The sequence below is a fragment of the Bicyclus anynana genome, chromosome 12 (assembly GCF_947172395.1).
Source record: "Bicyclus anynana chromosome 12, ilBicAnyn1.1, whole genome shotgun sequence".
Classification (NCBI taxonomy): Eukaryota; Metazoa; Arthropoda; class Insecta; order Lepidoptera; family Nymphalidae; genus Bicyclus; species Bicyclus anynana.
The window spans coordinates 5,067,292-5,094,898 of NC_069094.1; the positions used below are offsets into that span (position 1 = coordinate 5,067,292).

General features: G+C 37.8%; 1 protein-coding gene across 2 annotated transcripts in view; it reads left to right on the forward strand.

The window, feature by feature from the left end:
- LOC112052849 (A disintegrin and metalloproteinase with thrombospondin motifs 3) overlaps positions 1–25,893 on the forward strand; it is a 72,243-nt gene extending 46,350 nt beyond the window's left edge. The window contains exons 8-17 of one of the 2 annotated variants that reach the window (XM_052884776.1): positions 473–642; positions 1,203–1,345; positions 2,468–2,586; positions 4,467–4,575; positions 5,278–5,645; positions 12,402–12,502; positions 17,165–17,287; positions 19,785–19,889; positions 24,202–24,334; positions 24,857–25,893. In XM_052884776.1, coding sequence (XP_052740736.1) covers positions 473–642; positions 1,203–1,345; positions 2,468–2,586; positions 4,467–4,575; positions 5,278–5,645; positions 12,402–12,502; positions 17,165–17,287; positions 19,785–19,889; positions 24,202–24,334; positions 24,857–25,126 — 1,641 coding nt within the window. In that variant the 3' untranslated portion in view covers positions 25,127–25,893. The remainder of the gene's footprint in view (positions 1–472; positions 643–1,202; positions 1,346–2,467; positions 2,587–4,466; positions 4,576–5,277; positions 5,646–12,401; positions 12,503–17,164; positions 17,288–19,784; positions 19,890–24,201; positions 24,335–24,856) is intronic. The other variant, XM_024092078.2, reaches the window with a different exon arrangement.
- The last annotated feature ends 1,714 nt before the right edge of the window (positions 25,894–27,607 follow it).

Below are 27,607 nucleotides of genomic sequence, written 5' to 3' on the forward strand. Positions count from 1 at the left end.
TGGTTATTGAATGAGATGTGTTTTAAACCAAATTAATAAACATCCTAAACACACATAACATCCACATCTACGAAATGTAATAAAATCACATCATCTTAAGGTTTTTTATTACCTTAAAAAAACAAACAGATAAAGATTAATTAGACGGCAGAATTAAGCCGGATTTATATTTGTCTATTTTTTATATTTATATTTGTCGGTACGATACCGATTCTGTTCTGTTCCGTCACAACACGACACGTCAGACAAATGTAAATCCGGATTTATGCATGCTACCATTCGTACGATTCTGACGGCCGTGGCGCAGTGGTATGCGTAATGGATTTACAAGACGGAGGTCCTGGGTTCGATTCCCGGCAGGGCCGAATGAGGTTTTCTAGCACAACGGTTTCGAGCCACCAGCATCCAGCGGCTCTGTGCAACCCGCTTTATGTTTAATTTAATTTATTTATTCCTTGCTGCATTGTTTCAGTGGTGCGTCGACCGCATTTGTGAACCCATGCCAGGCCACGTGGTGGACAATAAAGGGAAGAAAGAAACACCATCTAAGCCAGTGTGGGGAGAGTGGAGTGCTTGGAGCAAATGTAACGCTGACTGCGGTTATGGACTACGTTCGCGGATACGACGCTGCCGGCATAAAGGGTAATCTATACTTATTATAAGATTCCCTCATTCGCACGAGAGTTTTTTTAACGGACGGTAAAAAAGCGTTCGAATACAACAAATGCTTTCCCAAGTATATTTTACGCTAGGTTTAAACGCATCGCTTTTTTAACTCTCGTGTGAATGAGGCTTAATTCTGTACTTCTTACTTCTTACTTAAAGTGTGTAAGTATGTTTGTTCCTCTTTTACGCTGCGGCTACTGAAGCGATTTTGGATTTTGAATTTGGAATGGAAATAGATTTTACTCTGGATTAACACATAGGCTACTTTTCATCCCGGAAAATCCATGGTTCCCGCGGGATTTGAGAAAAACTGAATTCCACGGACGAAGTTGCGGGCGTCCGCTAGTTGAAGATATTTTGCAAATCTTTGTTCGTGGTATACATATAATCGATAATGTAGTAAAAAATATTTTACATTTAATTTTACTCTGTCCGTCTTTTTGTTGATCGGGCATTACGCTGAAACTACTAAATGTATTCAAATGGAACTTGACATTTGTCTAATTATCCCTTAAATTAACCATTTCCTTCCTCAGTTCATCGTCAGATAGTTGCGAAGGCGCCGGGTCGCAGGTAGCCACGTGTTGGTCGGGCCGCGCGTGCGCCACTATCAGGGACATGCGAGCTGATGTATGCTACAGGCAGGCCAGCCATCTCATCCCCTACCTACATCCTGAAGGTATATTTATTCATTCATCGATTCATTCATTCATTCATTCATTCATTCATTAATTCATTCATTCATTCATTCATTACATAATATATAAACATTAAAGGGTAAACCTAATGCGTTTATATAATTCTCGTGTTCTATGTATCTATAATTCTATCTATTAATCCTGCATTACTTGAACATATCTGCTAAACCTTTTATGAAATTCAGCAAGGAGAAAAACAAATCTAAGCCCGGATCCCAGTCTAATAACCCGCTTAGCAATGCCAACGTGCGAACTAGTGGTGACTCGTGGGTCTGCACCAACCTCCATGCTGGAATAGCAAATTTACCTACATGCAACCTTCATGCTGGAATATTATAGTATGACATAATTACTGTTATCATCATCATCGATAACAGTCTATTTTGACGACCCTCTAGAGGACCTGGCCTCCCTCCTCGCTGCAGTAAGACTAAATTATTTTACTGCGTAACAACGGCGGCCGACGGCCTCCGTGGCGCAGTGGTATGCGCGGTGGATTTACAAAACGGAGGTCCTGGGTTCGATCCCCGGCTGGGCAGATTGAGATTTTCTTAATTTGTTCAGGTTTGGCTGGTGGGAGGCTTCGGCCGTGGCTAGTTACCACCCTACCAAAGACGTACCGCCAAGCGATTTAGCGTTCCGGTACGATGCCGTGTAGAAATCGAAAGGGGTGTGGAATTTCATCCTCCTCCTAACAAGTTAGTCCGCTTCCATCTTAGACTGCATCATCACTTACCATCAGGTGAGATTGTAGTCAAGGGCTAACTTGTAAAATATAAAAAAAAAACCACATAGCTTTTCTTTAATTTATCATCAACATCATCAGCCGATGGAGATCCACTGCAGGACATAGGCCTTTTGTAGGGACTTCCAAACATCGCAATCCAGAGCCGCCTGCATCCAGCGATCCAGCGAATCCCTGCGACTCGCTTGATGTCGTAAGTCCACCTGGTGGGGTTGGCAAGCGCAGAACCAGATTTCTCGCGCCAGTGATCTGAATCTATGCTAAATGAATGAATCTAGCTATTGGAAATAGATATACCGCCATTTGTTGAATGGCTTTTTTATTTCTTTAGATTATATAAGAGTAATTTTCTCAACAGAATCGAAACATTGTGAAATATGGTGCGTGGACTACGCTGGCGGGGAGCCTGCCAGCTTCGGACCCCTACCCGACGGAACCTCCTGCAGTTACGAGCGACCCTTCGATCTCTGCTACCAGGTATAGTCTTTTACCCGACTACGAAAAAACCAAAAAGGAAATAAAATAAAAGAGAGGATTTGAACTTTGAACTTTCCCACTGCTCTACGGACTTAGAGTAAAATATTTAGGCTTTGGAACCACAATTGTTATCAAAATAACGGATTTTTCCGAGATGAAAAGTATCGCATGTGTTAATCCAGAGTAAAATTTAACTTCATTTCAGCTAAATCGATTAAGAACTTGCATAGTTAAAGAGTAACAAACACCCAAACTAAAAGAGAGAGATCCAAACAAGAAAGAGTATCAAAATACCCATACAAGCGTTCATGTTTATAATATTAGTAGGTATGTTAGTTGTAAAATTATAAAATAATATTGACTGTAGGCTGTAGTAACCAATCAGTACTACCAATCCCGTAGCCACTGGAGCACCGAGGCAGTCTATATACCTACATTGTTGACTATAAGTCTGGCAAGATCTTTGGTAACACGCCCATGATATGCGGGCGACAGTGGGAAATACTGCGCGGGTGTAAAATCGTGCGTACGGGGAACTGACGTGCATCAGTCATGGGTTTTTCATTCATAGCTACACGCCCCCCGCCCGCGGAACTTTGGGAGTGTTACGAAGTTGCCAAGCACGCTTTTAATTCGATTGATAAATAAAACCAAGGCTTATAATCAAACGAAAAAATATGGTTATCATGAAGCTATTATATTAATGTGAAACTTCCAGAAGATTAACTAAGTTATTTTTTTTTCCTTTTCGGGTTACAGATCCTTTGTTATCATGGAAAGTAATTGAATTGGCTCAGACAAAGGCTATTTAAAAAAAGAACTATTTATTTTAAGAGTCGAAGGGTCCTTTGTGGAGCTCGCGCGGATGGATTCCAACATTATTTCTGGTTGAAGGGTAGAATAAACATTACACGCTTATTATGTAGTTCAACCCCTATGCTACGGCTGACGCGTCGGTCAACACAGTAGAGTCCTTTACATGAAAGAAGTCCCGCAAATAAAACCTGAACTAAAATTTAGCGCCTTACACAAATGACAATAAGACCGCCACTACCAAATGACAATCAGCGCCATTAAGACATTAGCGCCGCGGAGACTTCTTTCATGAAAAGGCCTTTACCTATCGCATTGATGTTATAAAGGACAGTTAATGTAAAGTGGACTTCATAATTATTAGCAGTTAGTTAAATGAACTGCCGCGTTGGTTCCGGATCCTGCTTTGTCAGTACTTAATTGAGCTTAAAAATATTGAGCTCTTCTTTCTTCCAAGAAATTTTCAGTAGCCCGAAGTTGTTAAATTAGAGGTGTTACAACCCCGTGCCTCAAAGATCGCGTTAAGCTGATACCAGTTATTATCATGATAATCTGGCGGTGGTCAAGTTAGCACTACGAGCATGACTCTAGACTCCTCTTCGATCACAGGGGCGTCTTTGCTGCTACACTCACACAAAAATACCCTTTCCGAACGGCCCTCAGCCGAGGTCCGAGTCTCAAAGGAGACCCTTAAGTCGACGATGGAGTCGTTCCCCCCATCTCTTCTTTATCTATACTTGTAATAAATTTGTAGAGAGGTCAATTCTGTACATGAAATATATTTCCAAAATAACTATCAAGGGGTGATTAGTGATCGATACTGATGCCAAAAATGCAACCAGTAAATTGTTTGTCTGTCTGTATGTTCGTTATAGAAACAAAAACTACTCGACGGATTTTTACGAAACTTGGTACAATTATTCTTAATACTTCTGGGCAGGTTGCTTTTCATCACGGTACGATCAATAGAAAAAACACGGTTGTGTTCTGTGCGCTTTATTTGCCTAATATTCTTCATCTGTGGTTTTTGAATTGTGAATTGAACTAATAACACGTATGAATCCCAGGGCACATGTGTGCAAGGCCAGTGCAACGGCACCGACCCGGCGTGCAACTGGTGTCCAGACGGCTACTGTAACAACAACACGCATCTCTACACACGACAACTTGGAAAAGGTAAAATCCACACTTCCAAGTAAGTAAGGCTACATCCTCACGACATTTGGGGTAGGGGTAGGGTAGGGTAGGGGTAGGGTAGGGGTAGGGTAGGGTAGGGGTAGGGTATCGGTATTTTTACCGAGTTTCACGCAGACGTTGTCGGGGGCGTCCACTAGTGGGGCGTTAACTAAAAGATAAACATGAACCTATTAAAAAAGTTACCTTGTAACTTTTTTCTTATTTTCTCTTTTCTCTCACAAACTCATTTCTCTAAAAGATTATTTTTTCTATTAATAAACTTATTAGCATTTATAAGCTTTCTTTCTTGACCTGAGGTGTAGGTAGGACTTAAGTTATTTCCAGCAATAAAATATTTATCAGCAAAAGTATATTTTTAACTTGTAAATTGTTAATCTTTTAAATACAAGCTTATCTATATCTATACTTATAATATAACTGGTCTAATTCTATAAATTTATTCATAATTTGAGATTTTACTTATAGCATTTGTAACAACGTAAAGTTTGTGGTGTTGTAGGGGGTATATAAGTAATCTCTAACTAAAGAACCGATTTTTTAAATTCTTTTACCACTAGAACGCTACGTTGTGAGTGTCATAAGCCATATTTTATACCCGTATTCTTACGGGAACGGGAATGACACTGGTGAAACCGAGGAGCTTCAACTAGTCAATAATAATGCGTAAAACGTTTCCACCAGGTTGGACCCGACTCACCGTCATCCCTCACGAAGCGAACCAACTGTCCGTCCACATCGCGACACCAGTAGCACTGAACATCGCAATACGAGAGCGTCGCCGCGACCGACCCATCCTCGAGCTGATCAAACACTCAAAACGCTTCGAACTGGACCACAGACAGGACAACTATTTGAAATACGACCCAAACGTACCACAGAATCTACAGATCATTGAGGTTGACAGCAACGTGATTGACATAAAAGAAGGGGACCATTTCGGGTGGGAAGGGGAGGCGATAGCGGCCGGCAGTCTGCTCCGGTGGAAGCAAACAGATGCCGATGTGTTTATAACGTCTACGTCTAGACTGCACAGCGATTTGATGATTATGGTGAGTCGGAATTTGTTACAAGCGATCAATTTGCGTTATTAGTTCAGCCGGTTCACTAACTTTGACGTATATTAACTACATAATATAATCATCAAATTCAAAATTCATTTATTTCCTATTAGGCTCAGTTTACAAGCACTTTTGAAACGTCAGTTGACTAGTTGTAAAGATCCTACCACCGGTTCAGAACACAGGTTCTGCTGAGAAAAAACTGGCAAGAAACAGTTGCTCTTTTAAAAAAATCATACAATTTTATAATTTACAATTGATGACCACATTACAATTTCAGTTTTACTTCCTGTGTGAAGGTGGAAGCTGATCCAACGGCCTCCAAGCATCTTTATCATTAAGGAACTCATCCATGCAATGTAGTAACCTCGACTAAGTAAATATATTTTAACACATTGCTTAAAGCTATGCATTGCAGGTCCATCTAATGAAAAACAATCGCAGTTTTCGTATTCCGTAAAGCAAATTGCAAAAATGACAATCTTTGGGCAATGTCATCTATCTACTCTATGGTATCCACGAGGGTTGTCAGTAGACACGGAATAACATTTTTTACTTATAATCTTAATTTTAAGAATTCAAAAACACGTGACTCAAGAACTACTAACAGTGGCTAGTCGGTAAATTTCGTATATGTCAACATACGACACAGTTAGTGAATTGGCTTGCAGGTACTTGCAACTTTTAAAACAGTTTAACGGCCTCCGTGGCACAGTGGTATGCACGGTGGATTTACACGACGGAAATCCTGGATTCGATCCCCGGCTGAGCCGATTAAGGTTTTTTTAAATATGGCCACCACCGCCAGATTTAGCTTTCCGGTACAATATAGTGTAGAAACTGAAAGGGTTGTGGATTTCCAATATTCATCCTCCTCCTGACAAGTTAGCCCGCTGCCATCTTAGATTGCAATAACACTTACCATTAGGTGAGATTGTAGTCAAGGGCTAACTTGTAAAGAATAAAAAAAATGCATCATCGGCACCCTGGCACTGTAAACATTGGTGTTCAAAAGTTGTATGTACAAATTTTACGAAATGTAAAATTGAAAACCTTCTCCATTACTAAATATAGACAATGAATTTTAGCATGCCTGTACTTACGTACTGTAAGTAATAATCGCACTTGATTGCAAGCTTATTGCATTGGTGGGATGACTTCATTTTACTCTATTGTCTATTACATATGTTACAATTATTATCATATATCCATTAATACTGAGATTTTTAAATATAAAAGCTGCTTCGTTTACAATTTTCACTTCGCAATAACGTGTTATTCTCGCAAAGGTGATGATTATAATTTTCAACACCTGAAAGTTAATTTTTTATGAACCCACTCATAAAATATGTAGCGGCACCCTTTTGTATCCAAGTATCCAGGTGTCTACCGCAAAGTTTAACTTTTAAGAGCTATTTTGTATAGATTTTTTTATTCTTAAGTTACATACGGGTGATGTTAGCGACATATTTTTGTTAAAAATTTGATAACCCCGCGATCTTACATTTTATTATAGCCATTTCAATAATGATTTTTTTAGTGAGAAATAATACAATACTTAATAAATAATACAATAAGGAACTTAAGCTGACTTATCCTAATAACTATACAAATCATGTCCACGTGGAATGGTGGCAAGAATACTGGCTGCATTTCTGCGCTGGATAGCTTGGCTGATCGTCTAAGTCAAGTCTAAAAAGGATAAAGTATCAAAATACTTGGACCTTGCTCACGAGATTACCTCCAATGTTGAGTCAACTATTATTGTTCCGATAGTTGTTTCAGTCAATGGTCTTATAGTGAAAAGCTTCGACCAACACCTTATGAAGCTTTCGCTCAAATGTTGGATCAAGAGTCGGATACAGAAGGCAGTGATTCTTGAGACGGCGCGTATTGTGAGGAGGTTCCTCAGTCTGTAGCTCTGACCACCAGTTACTTGGGCAGTCAAATGTCCCGCAGCAGGACAGTTTTTAATAGTGTTTTGTATATTTTGTATGTACTTATAACATTGTTAAAAATTTAAAGGAGAAATAAATAAATGAAAAATAATAATGACCGACGACTTGACGTGCTCTAAGAGGTATGGGTGTAACACCACCAACTTCCCAACTCCGGGCTGAGAATTCGAGAAGAAAAAAAAACTCAGTTAGTATCTTATTGCTAGACATAGGAACCCATGCGAAACTGGTAAGCTTCGTTAATAGTACATACTCGTATGTATGTTCCTATATGATAATGGGTTTTAATTATCTATACTTCTATACTAATATTATAAAGAGGAAAACTTTGTTTGTATGTTTGTTTGTTTGTAAAATGAATAGGCTCAAAAATTACTGGACCGATTTTAAAAATTCTTTCACCATTCGAAAGCTACATTATCCACAAGTAACATAGGCTAAATTTTATTTTGGAAAAAAATAGGGTTCCGTAAGATATTTAGATTTTTCGGACACAAGGTGTAAAAAACCAACCAGAAAAGTAGGGTAGGGGTAGGTAGGAGTAGGGTAGGGGTAGGCTAGGGCTAGGCTAGGGGTAGGATAGGGGTAGTTGAAAGTTTACATCGAGATTCACGCGGACGAAGTCGCGGGCGTCGGCTAGTTATAATATAAGGTACAAAAAATATGAGTTACCTTAATGAAAAAACTCAAATGTCTGACGGTAGGCAATTCTTTTTTGCATGTTCCATACTATTGTCCGAAATATCTGTTAATGTTTTGCAAGCTTAATCTAAAAGCCGGGATTTATGGAAAAAATGTATTCGAAAATGCGGCTCTATTTCGTTTATTGTTTCAGTTTTTACGACACAAAATTGAATTTGATATCTTTTGAACCGATTTTATTTTAAAAAAAATTGTTTACTTTTTTGGAATTCGACATTCGATTTCCGAATTTTCATTTATTGCTTTTACGAATAAGGTAGCAGTTATATTGCTTACTAACGGAGGCGCGCTTCTTTATTCGCATGAAATTTACTCATTCAGCTTAAATGTTGCACCTCTAGATCTGTTCGTCGTTGATCTGTTCAACCGTTCCAGAGCCCGGACAAACAGACAGACGAATTTCATCATGAAATCTCGAAAACAGCTTGACGTAAATACATAAAAAGGCAGGGAGGTAGTTTATAGTTAGTAGAACATCCGTCTGCTAAAAGAGGATTTTGCGGCAGGGCCAGATATAGATCATAGGGCGGACGAAGTCCCGGGCGTACGTTAATAATGTACTAGTTGATCATCAAGTATACACTTAGTTATATCATCATCATCATTAATATCCCATATCACGTTCACTGTAGAGCACGAGTCTCCTCTCAGAATGAGAGGGGTTAGGCTAATAGCCCGCCACGCTGCCTCAATGCGAATTGGCAGTCTTCACTCACTCATCAATGATACGGGGCCCCCCGACTACAGGGGGCCCTTATGTGTGATAGCAAAAAATAGTAAAATGTACTCTACAAGCTCACTAAATCTGGTGCTTCGCGGGGAAAAAATCAAAAAACTGCAGAGCACTTCAGAAATTACAAAATGAATAAAAACGTTTTTTTCTCGGGTTAAGAGTGCACCAATGAACCTTAATAAACGCCTTAAAAGTTAGGAAACATTCTACCTAATTTTTCTACAAAGTTTTTTAAGTTTGCAATTTTGTTACGAATTATTTTATTTTATTTTTATTGTTATAATTCTTATATCCTGTCATTTTGATATTTTAGTATAATTGAATTTACTTTACGACTTTATACTTTTTTTTTTGGGTTTTATACAACTGTGGATTTTTATCCTTAAAAAAGAATTATTATTATTATAATAGGTTAAGTCACTGTCATATTTATTTTATGCGAGCTTTTTTGTTTCTTTTGTGTGAAAACTTTACCCTTCATTTGGGCCCTCCAACTAATTTTATATATAGGGCCCCAGCAAAGTACGCTACGTCCCCGTCACACACGTAGAAAATAATATATATTTCAGGTCATATAGTTATAAATATAATAACTACTTCCTTTTTACTAAAAATAAGTAAACATTTTAGTAGGATCCTGTCACGACGTCAGTGTTAATTAGTCTAACATTTGGCCCAAAATTTAGCCAAATATAATTAATTACCAACTGTGTGGAATAAATTACGATATTTAACGAATTTTCATGCTTAGGGGTAGTAAATTTAAGCAAATTACAAAGTTTAACACGTACATTAAGGACTTCATTCCAGATTCAAAGTACCTAATATATGGTTTACCGTATGGACTATTTAATGACAACTACTTTTAAGCATAGGTATAAACCAGAGGTTCTTCTGTAGACCCCTGGAGTCCACCTGGACTTTGGGAATCGATTGCATAACCATTAACTACCTCCCTGCCAAATTACACCTTTGTACGTCAAGCGGTTTTCGAGAATTCGTGATGAATGAAATTTCGCATTTATATATTATAGAAAGAATATTATGATAGGATTTGAACCCAGGACTTCATAATCTGAATTCTGAGCCCACCACAGCCTAATTAGTATCCAAATGAGCATACTATCATAATTAACAGACCACTCATCTAATTAATTAAGTAGACCATAAAGTTACCCGAATTTTCATTTGATTCAGAAATATTTAAAACAACATTAACAGTCCATTTAGTGATATTAAACCAAATCAAATATTAATTTAATTTCAACCTACACAGACCGACCCGGAGCGGCGAATGTATTCACCCCTAAACACTAAATTCACGCTGATTTCCATGAAACTGTTTTACTGCATTTGCGGGGCGGGCTTTCATATATTTTCCATCTGCGTAAACCTCTGAAAACGTTTCGTTTGCGTAACAAATCCTCTTTCTTACTTAATATATTCAAAGTATGTATTTTTTGAAACCTTCATTCATAATTTCACTAGCCGTCGCCCTGCGGTTTCACCCGCAATTTCAATTTCACAATTTTAGCCTTCCGAACCGGTGGTAGAATGTTTACAAATAGTCAACTGACATATCAAAAGTGCTTGTAAACTGAGCCTACTTGAAATAAATGAATTTTGAATTTTGAATTTTTTAAATTTTGATTGAGTCTGATCGCTCTTACCGTTGAGCTATTGAGGCTTTAATCTTTGTAGATCTATAAAAAAAAATATCCCACCTTTCACTGTTTAGTTTTATCTCAAAGTGATGCTTGAAGCAAAGCGTTTGAATGAATGCTTAACTATTCCGACGGTTCCGACAAATACCGCCACATCTCAACAAAAAGGTCGTCAAAACCATATTCCCTAGGGAAATAAGCGAAACTAGGTCCTAAGAAGTAACAAAACAAAAATATAATATGATGCCGATACAAAGGAGGACCATGTAAGGTGAAACGAAGCGTGGCATTTGACGACGAGGATCCCGGGGTCCGGAGGCGGTTAATTATTCACGGACGCTTTCAACTCAAGTTAATTAGGAACTCACTCTACTGTCCCATGCATCGAATGCTACTTTTATTTTGATTCGTTCAGATATGTGACATTTTTGGGACACAATATGACACATCTATAAATGAATATTTACGAGTTAAATATGGCAAGGGTTTTGTGCCGTACAAATAAAATGCACGCCATTGACGATCAATTATTCTCACGTTTCTGCAGCACCCGCGACTATAACTGATCGTGTATTGGTCACTGCGTGCATGAAGGCTCGACTTATGAAACGTTTGTGCTCCAGAAACCGTGAGAATAATTGACCGTCAATGGCTGATTAAACGCGTCAGCTGAAGTTAATTGGGTAACTTGCTCTACCTTCCCCATACGAATATGTCAAATGCTTCTTTTATTTAGATTTTTTCAGAGCTGTGCCAATATTGGGTATGACCCAATATTGGCACAGCTCTGAAAAAATCTTAAATAAATGAATAAATAACGTCCTTCTATTTTATGAGTAAAATATGGCATGTGCCGTTACAAAAAAAATGCGTCAGCTGAAGCTAATTGGGAACTCGCTCAGCCATCCCCATAATATGTCGAAAGCTTCTTGTAGTTTTGTTCAGAGATGTGACATTTTTGGAACGCAATATAACATAATCTTCTTCCAAAATGTCCTAGGATTTGGTCTGGTCGTAAGCGTAGGCCGTGGCTGGCAGTTACTGGCAAAGACGTACCACCGCGTATTTAGTATCGGTAGTAGTAGCCAGTAGAGTAGGCGCTGTGAGGTAGTGAGTTTCATAAACCGAGTACCGTATTAAAGGTTTTGTTCACTGAAAACATTCTGCATGTTGCCAGGAGGTCTATTGGTCAATTCTTTGATATACTCTACCCCCTTTGATGCCGTTCGTATATATGTACAGTTCAAATGCTTTCTATCAGTTTTATTGTTTATTTTATTAAGAACATCATACTTTTAGACTACAAGCCCATCGACAAAGTTAACCTGTGAAATGAACCAACGTGAATAACGCTGAGAAGGCTGTTACTATATCAGAAAATAATTCTTAATAGTTTAATAATTATGCCGCCAAAAAATTATAGTTAATATTTGTTTAAATAAATAATTATCGAAATAGAGGCATAGTGCTCAGAGTTATTTTCTGATATAGGTAGCAGCCTTCTAAGCTTTTTCACTTGGTTCATTTCACATGTTATTTTTTTCCAAGGGCTTGTAGTCTATTAGATTTCTATTAAATTAGTCACATGTCAAGTGACTAATTAGTTATTATTTAGAAAAAAAAAATATTTTTACATTTTTGTACAGCATAATTAATGTGGAATATAATAACGGAGTTATTTTGTTCGCAGGCAGTCCCAGAACATTCTATACCTTCTCACGAGACGGCCTCCGTCGAAGTGTCTGTTAATTACACCACGCCCGCAGGCCGCACCAGACCTATGGAATACAGGTAACTAAACAAACTGAATGTTAAGAGCCCTCATTCGCACGAGAGTTTTTAAAACGGACGTTAAAAAAGCGTTCAAAAGACATCATCATCATCATATCAGCCGATGAACGTCCACTGCAGGACATAGGCCTTTTGCAGGGACTTCCAAACATCACGATACTGAACCACCTGCATCCAGCGAAGCCCTGCGACTCGCTTGATGTCGTCAGTCCACCTGGTGGGGGATCGACCACTACGCTTACTAGTGCGGGGTCGCCATTCCAGCACTTTGGGACCCCAACGTCCATCGGCTCTTCGAACTATGTGCCCCGCTCATTGCTACTTCAGCTTCGCAACTCGTTGAGCTATGTCGGTGACTTTGGTTCTACTGCGGATCTCGTCATTTCTGATTCGATCACGCAGAGATACTCCTCAAAAGATATAGTATGAAGTTAAATTAAAGTGACAAAAGATTTAACTAAATATAACGCGTAGGTACACAGCAAGCGCCTGAATAATGTAGAGGAAAGCGGCTGGAACATCCACACAAAACATTTGCCTCACACAAAACATTTGCCTAACGAAGTAACACGAAGCTCCTTTGTTATTAAATATGCTTGTAGTTGTAACACACATCATTAAATACAATGTTTTATGTTTTTTTTTCTAATCCTTCTTGCATTGGGTCTCATTTACGCTTTTTAGTAATCACGTCATTTGTCAGCAATAAATAAGAGATGTATAGATATGTTATCGCTGCGTTGCAAAGACTTGCGGTACGGACAGCTTCAGTGTGTTCGTGGCGTTCGAGCCGTCCACATCTCTTGTTGTGTAATTATTTATGCGTTACTTGGGATAGGCGGGGAGAGTAACTTGAGTGAAAGAGGGGAGTGTTTGTTAACAGTCAAAAGTACCTTAAACCCTACACACATCGTTCACAAGTGCGTGACGTCACTCAAGGTCATTCTCTGCCTTTCTAGGGTCTTATTTTGGTTACAGTTTGATTTGTTAATTAAGTTGTCCTGACAAATGTTGTGAATCATAACCTTTGTTCGATATTCGTTTTCTTATTTTTGTAATCACTTTTGAGTCTGCTAAAAGATACTTATCTTTGGTCAAGCTGTGAAATAAGGTTTTCTTTGTTCTAAATAAATTTCAGTAAAACTTCTCAATTCAGAGTTGGAAAGTTGGTGGTGTTACCTACAAAAAAACCAAAGGCTAGATTCAGCACATTAAAGTGCACAAATGTGTGTGCAAGCACAGGTGCACTCTCTATTCCCTCACTCTCATAGTCCGATGGGACGGCAGACCGATACGATGTGAAAGATCGCAGGACAGTTTTACGTGCTCTACGAGGCACGTGGGTTTATCTACACCGCCAACTCTCAACACAAAGCTGCCAATTTGTTTAAGAAAAATCCTAGTGTTGTATTTTTTTTTTGTTTACTTGACTCGAGATTCGAACCACATTATTATATAATGATTTATTTATTTTGCTATCATCCGCGAAAAGCCGACGAACCCATGCGACAACGTCACCCAGGTCCGACAAAATACTCTCTACGTACGTTTCACCCCGACACCGGAGCATCCTCAGGAGATGTTGACTCTACAACGTGTAATTGCAAAGTGAATCCGTAGCTGAACCAGCTGAGCACGAGACCAATGAGGCAGTTAAGGTTAAACCCCAGAAAACATACGCACAAGTAGTTAAACTTCACATACTAAACAATATGCTATATTGTTTCAAAGTGCCTTACAGCATCAGGCCACATCGCAATTTCTTGTATTTGACCTTTTTGTTCACCCCTCCCACGTCTCACCTCGGCCCATCAACATTGTGACGTCAAACGTTTGCGTTGGAATAGTAGTAGGTACATTAGGCTAGGCGCAGTTTTCAGACGTCTCGTGGATTTATAAAACCAAATAACCAAATAAAACTTAATATTAAAGCAGACGTTATTTTGCGATAGTTTATTCATCATTATCAGCCTATTTTAACGGCTCACGGCCCCTTAAAGGTCTCCTTAAAGGTGATGGAACCCCCATGCTACTCGATTGTGGATTGGTGTGCTTAAGCCGGTTTTTAATGATAAGCCTATTAACGACCACTATCAGATGTTAATGTTAATGATAATAATAATGATTGGGACGTAATAATAAAGACCAAAATAGTGAATAGACCAGCTGACCCGATATGAATTACACTCTATATACATAGGTGTTCACATTCACCCCGAAACTGGAGCATCCATGAAAGATGTGGAAAGTAAAATGTAGAAAATAGCAAAATATGTAATTTTTTTTATTTATTAAGACTGATCAAATAAATGGTTAACTAAAATCACTGTCAACGATGACAACCGATCAATTTTGATTTTCTGGCAATAACGTCCAACAATTTAATAATACCACCCAATTTGGGAGCGCTTGAAACCACAAAACTTTCACCAAATTAATTCTAATTTAACTAATCTAACTGTGGTTAGTGACGAAGATTAATTATTATTATTTATTTTTGAATTAAATTTAAAATAAAACAGTGGATATGACTCCTGCCTCCGATTCCGAAGGGCATAGGCAAATTTTCAGTTGTGTGCATTTCAAGAAATTAGAAAGAATAAAATCTATGGGCTATCTATGGACTATTTGCCTAACGCCTCATATTCTGAGAGATGACTCGCTCAGCAGTAATAGGTATGGCATAGCCGAATATGGGTTGTCGATGATGATAATGATGATGATGATGATGATGTTGATGATGATTTTGGAATTTGTAAAAAAGATTTGTTACTGCTTTGAGAATTTCCTTTTTTTCTAAATTCTATCAGTAAACATATACATTATTTAAAGTAGGTACATATTTTCATTTGGTCTTGACATTTTTTTAAAGAATATTGGCCATATCTTTTAAGTATGACCAATAATCCGGTTCCCCTCCAACTAGTCGGGAAAGACTGTATTAGGAGTGGGTACGACAATAGACCAACGGGGCGGGGATTCAACCACCACCCCTCGATAATGAGTCCTACCGCTCGTACCATTGAGCTATTGAGGCTGACATTGGTATTTGGTACCTATTAACAGGGTTTACGTATATTATTTTTGTACCAAAATATTTAGTATTCTTAGTACGTTGGAACGTTGATACTTGTGCGTCCCTTCATTTCCCGACAGCCCGCTGGGAAGAAAATCTTGGTGGACGAAACGCCTACTAACTTAATTCTTGTCATATATTGCGTCATTTAGGCTGCGTTTCCATTATTCTCCTCCAACCTAAACATTTTCAAGTCTATAATCCATTTGGATAATAATCGTACCTAATTGTTGATTGTTTGCATCATCACTTACCATCAGGTGAAATTGTAGTCAAGGCTAACTTGTAAAGAATAAGAATTAAATAAAAACTCGCAAGATTTATGAAAAACTTAATTTCACGTGAATTAGAAGAGTCGCGGGCGTCCGCTAATGTGAAAAAGTGTTTTAGCAGACTCAAAGGTGATTAAAAAAATAAGAAAACCAATGTCGAACAAAGGTTATAATTCACAACATTTGTCAGGAAAACTTAATTATCAAATCAAACTGTAACCAAAATAAGACCCTAGAATGACCTTGAATGAAGTCACGCACTTGTGAACGATGTGTGTAGGGTTAAAGGCGTCTTTGACAGATATGTTTTCCACTCAAGTCACTCTCCCCGCCTATCCCAAGTAACTCATAAAGAATTACACAACAAGAAATGTGGACGGCTCGAACGCCACGAGCACACTGAAGCCGTCCGTACCGCAAGTCGTTGCAACGTGGCGATAACTGAAAAATAAATGTCTACTAAATGTTCAATACTAAATGTTCAATGTGTAGTCTCCCTTAGATAAAACGGTAGGTAATCTTACCCGTAATATTTTCCTGTATTATTATCCGTAAGCCTCATATCACGTAAGAAAAGGCAAATTTATTTCTGTTCAGTCTGAAATTCAAAGGGATTAGTGTCTCCCCTCGTCAAATTGTGTTTACTGAGAAATTTTGATTATTCGTAATATATTACGACATTATTTTATTCCCGAGATCGATTCGCAGACTGACTAACGAGGATTATTTCGATCTAAAATAATATTTATGAACTTACCTATTACATACTTTCATTATAAATGAAAATCTAAGAGAGATTTTTTTCAAGGAATAAACAGAGAGCTCAGCCTGATGTAAAGTGGAAACCAATCGCTTATCAAAACAACATTTCGTAGGTCATGCCAGGACACATTTTGAATGTCCTCTACTGGTCTTCCTGAGGCATACGTTTATTGTTTTTAAAGTTAAATTGTGTTAAAATACTAATAATATTTAAAATAGGTCTGTGATTTCCATACTAGGATTCAGTGTATTTTGCTAATCACTTTACAGGAGCCTCCACAGAACATTGAAAACGTTAAAGCTGACAAATTAGCAAGGTGCCTCGTATGCTTTTATTGCCCTCATTCGCATGAGAGTTTTTTTGTATTTGAACGCTTTTTTAACGTCTTTTAAAAAAACTCTCGTGAGCCCACGTTCACAATTTCGTAGACTCGTGAAAACGAAACGAAGTTGCTGTGAAAACGAACGATGTCACAGCACTGTAACTTCATGGAATGCAAGCTGTTCAGACTATAAATGATACCACTATAACAATGCAACGGTCTTTCGCAGGTGGTCGAGTGAGCGGGGGCCATGCTCGGTGTCCTGCGGCGGTGGGGTCCGCGTCATTCGGCCACGGTGCCCCCGCGACCAACACTGTGGCCCCTCTCGATACGAGCGATGTAATACACACAGGTTTGTACAAGTTTTTAATGACATTCCTTTACATTCTGGACTCAGGAAAGCTAGGTAATAATGTCGGATTTATGCTGACATAACACCACGGTGTTTCTACTTGAAGGCTTGACCACTGGAACGGTTTTGCACGTAATTTTCTGTATAATTCTGTCTCAATCCGACTGCTTCGTTGATCCAATATTCAGCCTGTGTCTTCGTATCACGAGGCTCCGGGGCTTTCTTTCTTATGAGAAATTTTCAGTAAAAAATCTCAGTCAGGAGTCGGGAAGTTGGTGGTGGTGTTACATCTCCGTGCCTCGGAGAGCACGTTGCGAGTAAGTCGACGGTCCCGGTTATTATCATTAACATCCGATAGCATCCATTAATTTAACATTATCATCCTAATCCCAACAACCAAACAATTAGAACACCGTTGTGGGTTTAGGCTCCATTATCATCATCATCATCATCATCATCATCATCATCATCATCATCATCATCATCATCATCATCAATCAGACGATGGTGTCCACTGCTGGATATAGGCCCTTTGTAATGCTCCTTATCCGCTCATGTATGAGGCGGCCTGTGACGCTAACATGCGACAAAGTGAAGAGAAATCGACAATATATCGACAAAGTCCAATGGCGGCGCAGTTGTCCCAGTCGCCTTCGTCCCATCGCAATGAAAGAGATGTGTACAGTGCTCGCCACAGATCTATGTGTTTATGAAGTTAGCAATAAATGACTGCGCAATGAATCAATAATGGTACAAATGACGCGGGCGGGGAGCCGGCTAGACGCGACCGCGCATCTATACTCATTCTGCAGCTGATTTCACAAACATAAAGATCCGTGGCGAGCACTGTATTTTCGGTTATACCGTCATTGGTTAAATTTTGTCTATATCTCTTTACGTTTGTGGTTATCTCGTTGGTGGCATGTTAACGCCAATGTCCCAAATGTGGGCCGTTGGAATAGACTGATAATGATGTTGATGTCTCAAAATAGGATTCTTTTGCCCGTAATTGTTGTAAATTACAGAACAAAGCCTATATCTAAATGTATGTGGTTATAACTTGATAGATACTGTGACGACAGGTATATTAAATATGAAATGTAATAAATAACATGGCTATAAAGCGACGTGCTCGTAACAATTTCATATATTCACCCTAAATTTAAGTCACCCTCAAACCTAAATGTATAAGTTCGTTTAAACAGGGAGATGTTGTTACACCTGGACATATATGTTTCACTACGTTTAACACAATGGGGATGATGACTAGGTTTGAATATATTGATTTTTATGATACATTCGGGTAAATAGGGTCAATGTTAACTAATTTATACATAAAAAGCAAAGATTGTCTGGATATTTGCAAAATAAATGAGATTATAAAATTTCAAAAACTATTAAATTTTTTTTATCGTAATTAGAAGAAAATTTATACAGTTTTAGCTTCCTTACATTAAATGTGACATTTTTTAATATATGAACTATAAAGATAAACGCACAAATAACAAAGATATTAGTAATTTTGTTTGAACGCGCATACAAATCTAACGATCATTACATTGCCTATGACGTCATTTTTTCGAGCCATTTTGTATGGGGCGTTTTTCAGGGATCCGCGGCAGCGCCGCAAATCTGACTCTTTAAATCCCTGTAGCTCCGAAAGTAATGATCGCAGATACCCTGTTCCTTTTACAAAATTGCTTTACTATTAGTATACTCTTAATTTATATACAATTTAAAAAACTGTCATCATCCCTATTACAGGAGTATTGTGATGAACACATACGGGGAGTTTCATCCTGGTATATTTTTGATGGTTGTCCGTGTAATTTGCCTTTTTATGTAAAGTTTGTATTTTTAATAAATAAATAGGTAATTATATATAAAATAACAGCATTGGCGTGTACTAATATATAAAATTAGTACACGCCAATGCTGTTATGCTAGCCACTCACCATCCGAAAAATCCACGTGCCTGCAGCGCCAACGGCAGGACATCCGATTAAACTGATCGTGTGTTGGTCGCCATCTGTATGATAAATAAATAAAATAAATATACTTAAACAATACACATCACTATCAAGCCCCAAAGTAAGCATACAGAGTAGCTTGTGTTATGGGTGCTAAAATAGTTGATATTATAATATTAATATACATTTATATACTACATATAAATACTTATATAATGAATAAATACACACAGACACTGCAAAACACCCATGCTCATCACACAAGTATTTTCCAGTTGTAGGAATCGAACCCACGGCCGTGGATGCAGAAAGCAGGGTCACTGCCCACTGCGCCACGCGGCTGTCAAAATCAAAATCAAAAAAAAAAATGATATCATGCACATCGTCACCAACACACAATCAGTTTTATCAAATGTCCTTCCGTTAGCGCTGTAGTCACGTGGACATATTGATGTTGAGTGGCTAGCTTTAGAGCACACGTGACCCAAATAGATAGAGGATATTAAAAAGTGCGTATTGTTTCACAGTTGCAATTTCGCGTGGGCAACAGGCGAGTGGGAGGAGTGCAGTGCGACGTGCGGGGAGAGGGGGGTGCAGGAGCGGCAGCTCTTCTGTGTGCCAGCTAACATGAGGTGTGAGGTGTTATATTACACTTCGCTTTGTTCACTTGTAAACTAGCTGACGCCGCGCGGTTTCACCCGCGTGGTTCTCGTTCCCGTAGGAGTACGGGAATAATATATAGCCTATAGCCTTCCTTGATAATTGGGCTATCTAACACTAAAAGAATTTTTTTAATCCGACCAGTAGTTCCTGAGATTGTGAATTCAAACAGTGAAAGAATTTTTCAAATCGGTTCAGTTTTGGAGCCTATTCAATACAAACAAACAATAAAATTTTTCTTCATTATAATATTAGTATAGATTTATTTAAAAGTTTTATTGTACACAAATAAATGCTTATAACTAAAAACTAAGATATTAAAACTAAAAATTTCAACTGAAGGATATCTAGAGGAGATCGCCTTTTAGTGATTAGACCTTTGCACATTTTACTTTTGGGTTTTCTTGCGTCACTTTATTTATATCTGTGCATTAAAGTTTTCATCTCTAAATATAAGCAAAAGGCGACCTTATCACTTAAGGCGATCTCTTCCACTATACTTCTTTAACGGTCTTAGTTTCTAACTTTAATCGTTGTATACTACTTCCTTACCTTATTTTATTACCGAGCTATTTTTACCCGACTACAAAAAGGGCGTATGTTTTTCGCGCGTATCTTGTATGTATGTATGGATGTAATATTCTTTATTACCTCATATCTTCCAAACCTCTGAACGGATTTACGTAAATAAGATATTGTTATATTTATCTTAATAACCCAAGTGTTTTATATAGAGGAAGTTGAACCAAAAACCAATACGACTGTGAGATGCTACAAACTCGAGGTGATTTTTTTTTTGTTTATTATTGCAATATGGGTATCAAATTCAAGGGTTCATCATGAGTATTTCAAAATGGTATATACCTTATTAAACAAAACTACAATTAGGAAAACGTTATTCAATTACCATGACTATGTGAACAGACGAAGTATGCATCAGACATTTTAAAAACTTTCATTCGCATACAAATGTGAAAGGTACATGGTACTTTAGAATCTGCATACATAAACGAATCAAAGTCTCTGCGTGCTTAGGGTGCAAACACACTTTATTCATGTTAGTACAAAATCAAAGTGAAGCTTCGTGTCATAGTGTTACTTCGCGACTCCAATGTGAATGGAACATTACGATCTATTAATAAGGTTGATTCGCCTAAGATCGGATGTGACACGCGGATCGGATTTGATACAATGACTTTATGATATTATGTTATTGTCAACTAAAGACCGGATATATTCCTATTGTGCACTTTACTGCTGTAGAGGTCCAGGACCTCTGTAGCAGAGGTGGACTTAAGGAGTAGCCCGAACTTTTTTTTTTTGAAAAGAAGTCGTAACTTTGAAGCGTGTCTCACACAATCTATTTCATCTACCAAAATAAATAAAAGGTGGATCAGATTATTGCTTTCATTGCCAATAACTTCCACTATCAGTTCAGAGGAAATTTGTTATTACAAATATTTAAAAAAAATATTTCGCAACGCGGTAAACGAAAAATAGTCCGAACTTAGGCGACTCTACCTTATGCACTGGTTCTATTAAGCACACAAAACTCAAACACAAAAATCATTTATTTCGATTAGGCTTAGTTTATAAGCACTTTTGAAACGTTAAGTTATGTTTATGTCATTTAGTGGTGAAATTAAAGTTACAAGGGTTTCAAATGCCCTTGAGAAGAGCCTAAAACAAACTAATATTCATTTGTACTCTATAAAATTCAGCATTTTCTGAGTTTAGCGCTTTCAAACATACAAACTAAATCAAATTTCGAGGACAATCAACGCTACAAAGAACCATTGTTTTATCCATTATCAAGTTTTAATAACATATAAAAGCTATTCGTTCCCATTCACACAGACCAAATATGAATTAATATTAAACGCAAAGTTGAGCCTCGGTATATCTACTAGCAGGTATTCATGTGATTGAAAATTATTTTGTTTTTAATTTGCTTAAATTAATATACACTTGCTATTTTAAATAGCTGCATTTGCACACACAATCGCTTGTATAGCCGATGTCCTAAATTTTCTTTTTGCTGAGGTAAATAAATTTGGCAAATAAAATAAACTTCTGGCACAAAAAGTTCTACTTAAAAAAGTGTGTATCAGCTCCGACGCACGAATGGAAACTCTTTCTTTCTTTTTATGTTTGTTACCATAATAACTTCGTCATTTACTAACCGATTTTGAAAATTCTTGTTTTGTTTGAAAGAGTATAGTTTGAGATTGGTACCATTTTATTTTCATGAAAATTTAGTAATTTTGAATTAAAATAGAAATAACTTCGAAGTCAGCCTTTGAAGTCGGTTCCATTTTTTATGTTAAAAATATTTATTATTATATTACCAAAATTTCAGTTTCTGTTCAGTTTGTCGAAATACTGTTTAAATAGATGTAAGTATCACAAAAGTCTAGTCTAACCCCTTTACCGAAGAGTTAATAAGGTTCGTATTTTTCTACAACTGCACGCGTGGTTTACACCTAATCCTAGCTTATACTAGATCTATATATAAATATGTGTGTGAGTACACACATAGAGAACATGATTTCCAATAACATGCCAAAGATCTCTCATGTCCTTGTAGTCTGTATGTAAAACGGAGTCTGAAGGAAAACGTGCTTTTGTTATTTTATTCCGAGAATTTCTAGTCTAGTTCGACTAGACTAGAAATTCCTATTCTTATTTAACCTCTATCTTATGAAATAAGATAAAGTTTTATAATCAAAATCTTTTTCAAGGAAAATCTCCCTGAATAATACCTATACCTTTAGGCTACAAATTTTCCCGGAAAACCTTGTTTTGTCATATAAATTTATTTCATACTAAACATACATTGAATAACGAAGAAGAATGGGATTGGAGGAAGGTGAAATTTTATTTGCATACTGCAATCTGCGATGTTTCGCTTGCATTCTAATGCACGCCATTGACGATCAATTATTCTCACGTTTCTGCAGCACCCACTACTATAACTGATCGTGTATTGGTCACTGCGTGTATGACGGCTCGACTTATGAAACGGTGCCGTTTGCGCTGCAGAAACGTGAGAATAATTGACCGTTAGTAGCTGATTTAACTGGGCAGCGGCCAACTGTCAACCTCTAACTAGATTTATTGAACTTAGCCCTTGACTACAATCTCACCTGATGGTAAGTGATGATGCAATCTAAGATGGAGGCGGGCTAACTTGTTAGATGAGGATGAAAATCCACACCCCTTTCGGTTTCTACACGACATCGTACCGGAACGCTAAATCGCTTGGCGGAACGTTTTAGCCAGTAGTGGTAACTAGCCACGGCCGAAGCCTCCTACCAGCCAGACTTAGACCAATTAAGATAACCACCTAAACAAATCAGCCCTGCCGGGGATCAAACCCAGGACCTCCGAATTGTAAATCCGCCGCACCGCGCCACGGAGGCCGTCAAAATATATACTCAGAGGCACAATTATCCGCCCACTTTAATATACTCGCGTCATATTAAAGTGGGCGGATAATTGTGCCTCTGAGTATATATTGAGTTTGCAGCCAAGCTTTTCAAAAAAATTATCCCTTTTAGTCGTATCTCTCATATAGCACTCGTTGCATTTTTGAAATTAAAAAAAAAACAAAACAGGTACTAAAATGACGCAACATTCGCTATTCATTTTTGCAAACTCAATATTCTATGCGAGGAAACGAGATTTTGTCAAACAATTTAGACCACAAAAATAGTTTTTAGCGAACTACGGAATTTACTTAGCTATACAAATACACATTGTGAAAATAGTTACTCAAATCAAATCTATTGTATTAAAGCAGGCTTTACATCGCGGAAGTTCATTATGAATAGTGAATAATCGACTTAAATTTGCGCGGAATCCGCAAAAAACCGCCGAAGTCACTGCAACTGGTCTTTGCCATCTTTGACAACATTTTGACGGCCTCCGTGACGTAGTGGTATGCGTCGTGGATTTATCGGATGGAGGTCCTGGGTTCTATCCACGGTTGGGCCGATTAAGGTTTTCTTATTTGGTCATGCCTGGTGGGAGATTTCGGCCGTGGCTAGTTACCACCTTACCGGTAAAAAAGTACCGCCAAGCGATTTAACGTTCCGGTGCGAGGTCATGTAGAAACCGAAAGGGTGTGAATTTTCATCCTCGTCTTAACGAGTTAGCTTTCATCTTAGATTGCATCATCACTTACCATCAGGTGAGATTATAGTCTATCTTGTAATGAATAAAAAAAAAATTCTTATTGATACCTGTCAAGTAATAATACTATTTGTTGCTTTTGTCTTGCAGTTTAACAACGAGAAAGGAAATGATAAGGAGAAGCGTGTCTTCAGCGCTCTGCCCTCCCACTGAACCACAGAAGAAACAACCCTGCAACCGGATAGCCTGCCCAGTCTACTGGCAAGAGATGCCTTGGACACAGGTACCTATACGTACAAAAAAAACTTTAATTTTTTTTATGGTAAAAAGGTACGCTTGACTACAATCATGACTGAGAGTAAGCATGAGGTAAGTAATGGTGAATAGGACGCGCTTGCCTAAAATGTGCCTTTTAATTCTTGTCTTGAAGGTGTTTATACTGTGGTCGACAGAAAACACAGGCGACGGAAGGGCGTTTCACACACCACTAAATACCGTATTATCATTAAGGATATATCAAGTTTTCAACCGTGGGTGAAAATCTTACAAAAATCTGTCCTAAATTGTAGAACTTCTATTTTAGACTGTGTCTACGGATCATCAGGTCATATAGGCTAGATATAGAAATACCTATTGAGTTTCCTCTTTTTCCAAGAGTTTCTCAGTAGCAGTCCGGTGTTGCTAAAGCACTACGAGTAGCTGTCGATCCTGCCCATTATGTCATTATCATTAATATCTGACAGTGATCGATAAAGAATTAAAAAAAATATTTGTTATAAGAATTTATACTAATATTTGTTGCTAGTGTTCAACAACCTGCGGTCGTGGGGTGTCTCACCGGCCTCTAGTTTGCCCGGCATCTAATGAGGCGCTATGCGGCACCAAACCTCGCGAGCGCCGTCGACGCTGCCGTCTCCGCCGCTGCAAGCCAGCCGATTGTCCAGCCAAGGACGCCACGCAGTACTGCGAATTCTTCACCAGAGAACAGCTCCAGAGGAACTGCGTCGTCCCACCGTTCAAGAACTATTGTTGCAACGCTTGCAAATATGTCGGACGTATAGATGGTGTGTCATAAACAGATTTGTAGATAACTGGATTTGGGTTAATCAGTTATTTATGCCCCTTTAAGGGAATTGTGCTGGACATGAGATGTTTACACTGGGTTATACTCAATGCATATGAGGTACAGCTTATTAGTTTGTTAGATGACCTACAATATTGTGTATGACTTTGTGACAAATGTATTATTATTAGGGAATTTATTTATACGTAGATATAATTGACCCTGTAACAAATAAAGTACTTATCCCTTAAGTAAAATTTAAATGATCGTCTCATCTGTTTCTGGGTTTTAAGGTACCAAGTCGAGCAAAAAAGAGGTTATTATATCTATTATGAAATACAATTAAACAATGTGTACCTAACTTATACCAACATTATTTTACTATGGACGCGTTAGCTATCTAGGAATCGGTTTTCATAAACGGTACTACAACTACTACATCTACCTACAACAACTACTACAATTCAGCGTCTCAACCCTACAATACATAAAAGCACAGTTACTTTGGACCTAGAATTCTCGTATTCGCGACGATGTAGTGCGCTATGGAGCTTCGCTGTTGAAAAACAGAAACAAGTACAGATTATACAGTATTTACTTTTGTAAAAAAATAAGAAATAGTATAATGTTTTGTACCCAGTATTCTGGTATAGTTGTCTATATCAAATATTTATGTAAGTAGATAAACTTAGAAGTTAAGATATTCACATCAGTCGAAAAGAAGTGCCATAATGTAATTGTACTTCATCTCTTAAAATAAATGTTTTAGACAAATAAAATATGTCTATCACTTATTTATGTCATGTTTTCACAGAGTTTTCACATTATCATTAACATACATTCGTACCATACTAATATTATAGAGGTACCTACAGTTTGGGGTATTGTAGAGGGTAATCTCTGTATCTACTGAACCGATTTTTAAAATTCTTTTACCACTAGAAAGTCACGAAATTATTGAATGTCATAGGCTATATTATGGCTACATGATAACGGAAACTACGGGGGTGAAACCGCGAAGATCTAGTAAATAATACAAGTTGTATACTTTTATTTTTTTCTAGATTACTCCTATAGAATCTTAGACAAAATATAATATTGACCATCTCATATATCAGGGAAAATAAACTTATTACATAATTTACATACTGATCCAGCTTTACAAATGCTCATTTCGTTGACATTGGTTGTCAGCTGTCTTTCAAAATGCGATCTGTCAGTATTTTGACAAAGCAGAAAATGTTCGTTTTTCCCATAAAATAAAATAAAAAATAGAAAAGCCTTTATTCTAGTATCCATTTACAATTTTAACTTACAATCTAACATTAATAAAAAAGAAATAATACACTAGATACAAGTCGCCTGTGCGGCGTAAGCCTCCCCCAAATCTTTCCATATTTTCCTGTTTCGGGCTGTACGCATCCAGGCCGTGCCACTCGTTTGTGAGAAGACGTCTCTCCATCTCCTTTTCTGACGACCTCTTTTTCTTTTTTCGCCCCTTGGTACCCATTCCGTCACCCTTTTGGTCCATCTATCGTTCTGCAGTCTACAAATACGCCCAGCCCATTTCCACTTTAAGGATCGGATCCTTTTTATTATATCCGTCAGTTGTGTTCTTTTCCTTATGGTTTGGTTTCTTACTCGGTCCTTTATTTTTACGCCCAGTATGCTTCTTTCCATTTTCCTCTGGCAGATAGAAAGTTTATCCTCCTCTTCTTTTCTTAGTGACCATGTTTGGCATCCGTACGTTAGGCATGGTAATATTGCAACTTCGAACAGTTTCCTTTTATATACTTATGTCTATGTCTTTATTTTTCATTATCTCTTTGAAGCTCCAATATTTTTTCCAAGCAATAGCAATTCTTCGCTGTATTTCTTTTGCTGTGCAATTTTCGAAAGAGACTAATTGACCCAGATATACATAATCTTCTACATATTCGATGATTTCCCCCTGAACCGTAATTTCTCTCTCTACTGCATTTGTAATTATTTTGGTTTTGGAGGTGTTTAAGGACAGGCCAGCTTTCTTACTTTCTTTTGTTAGTTCTTGTAGCATAGTTTCCAAGTCTGCGGCGCTTTCTGCAAAGACAACGATATCGTCCGCGAAACGTAAGTGACTGAGATGTTCACCGTCTATTCGTATGCCTTTATCCTCCCACTCCAGGTTCTGGAATACAGTTTCGAGGACTGTTGTAAAGATTTTAGGGGAGAGGGGGTCCCCTTGCCTTAAGCCTCTACTTATTTCAAAACTATCACCTTCCTTTTCTAATCTTACTCTTGCTTGACACTTGGAGTATATACTTTTGATTAGATTGACATATCTTGTATGAATACCCTGTTCTAATAAAGAAGACCATATTATATTGTGGTGTATGGAATCGAACGCTTTTGTGTAATCTATGAAACACATGTAGAGCTCCATGCCATATTCGTTCGTCTTTTCTATTAATTGTGTCACTACTTGAATGTGATCTATTGTAGAGAAGTGTTTTC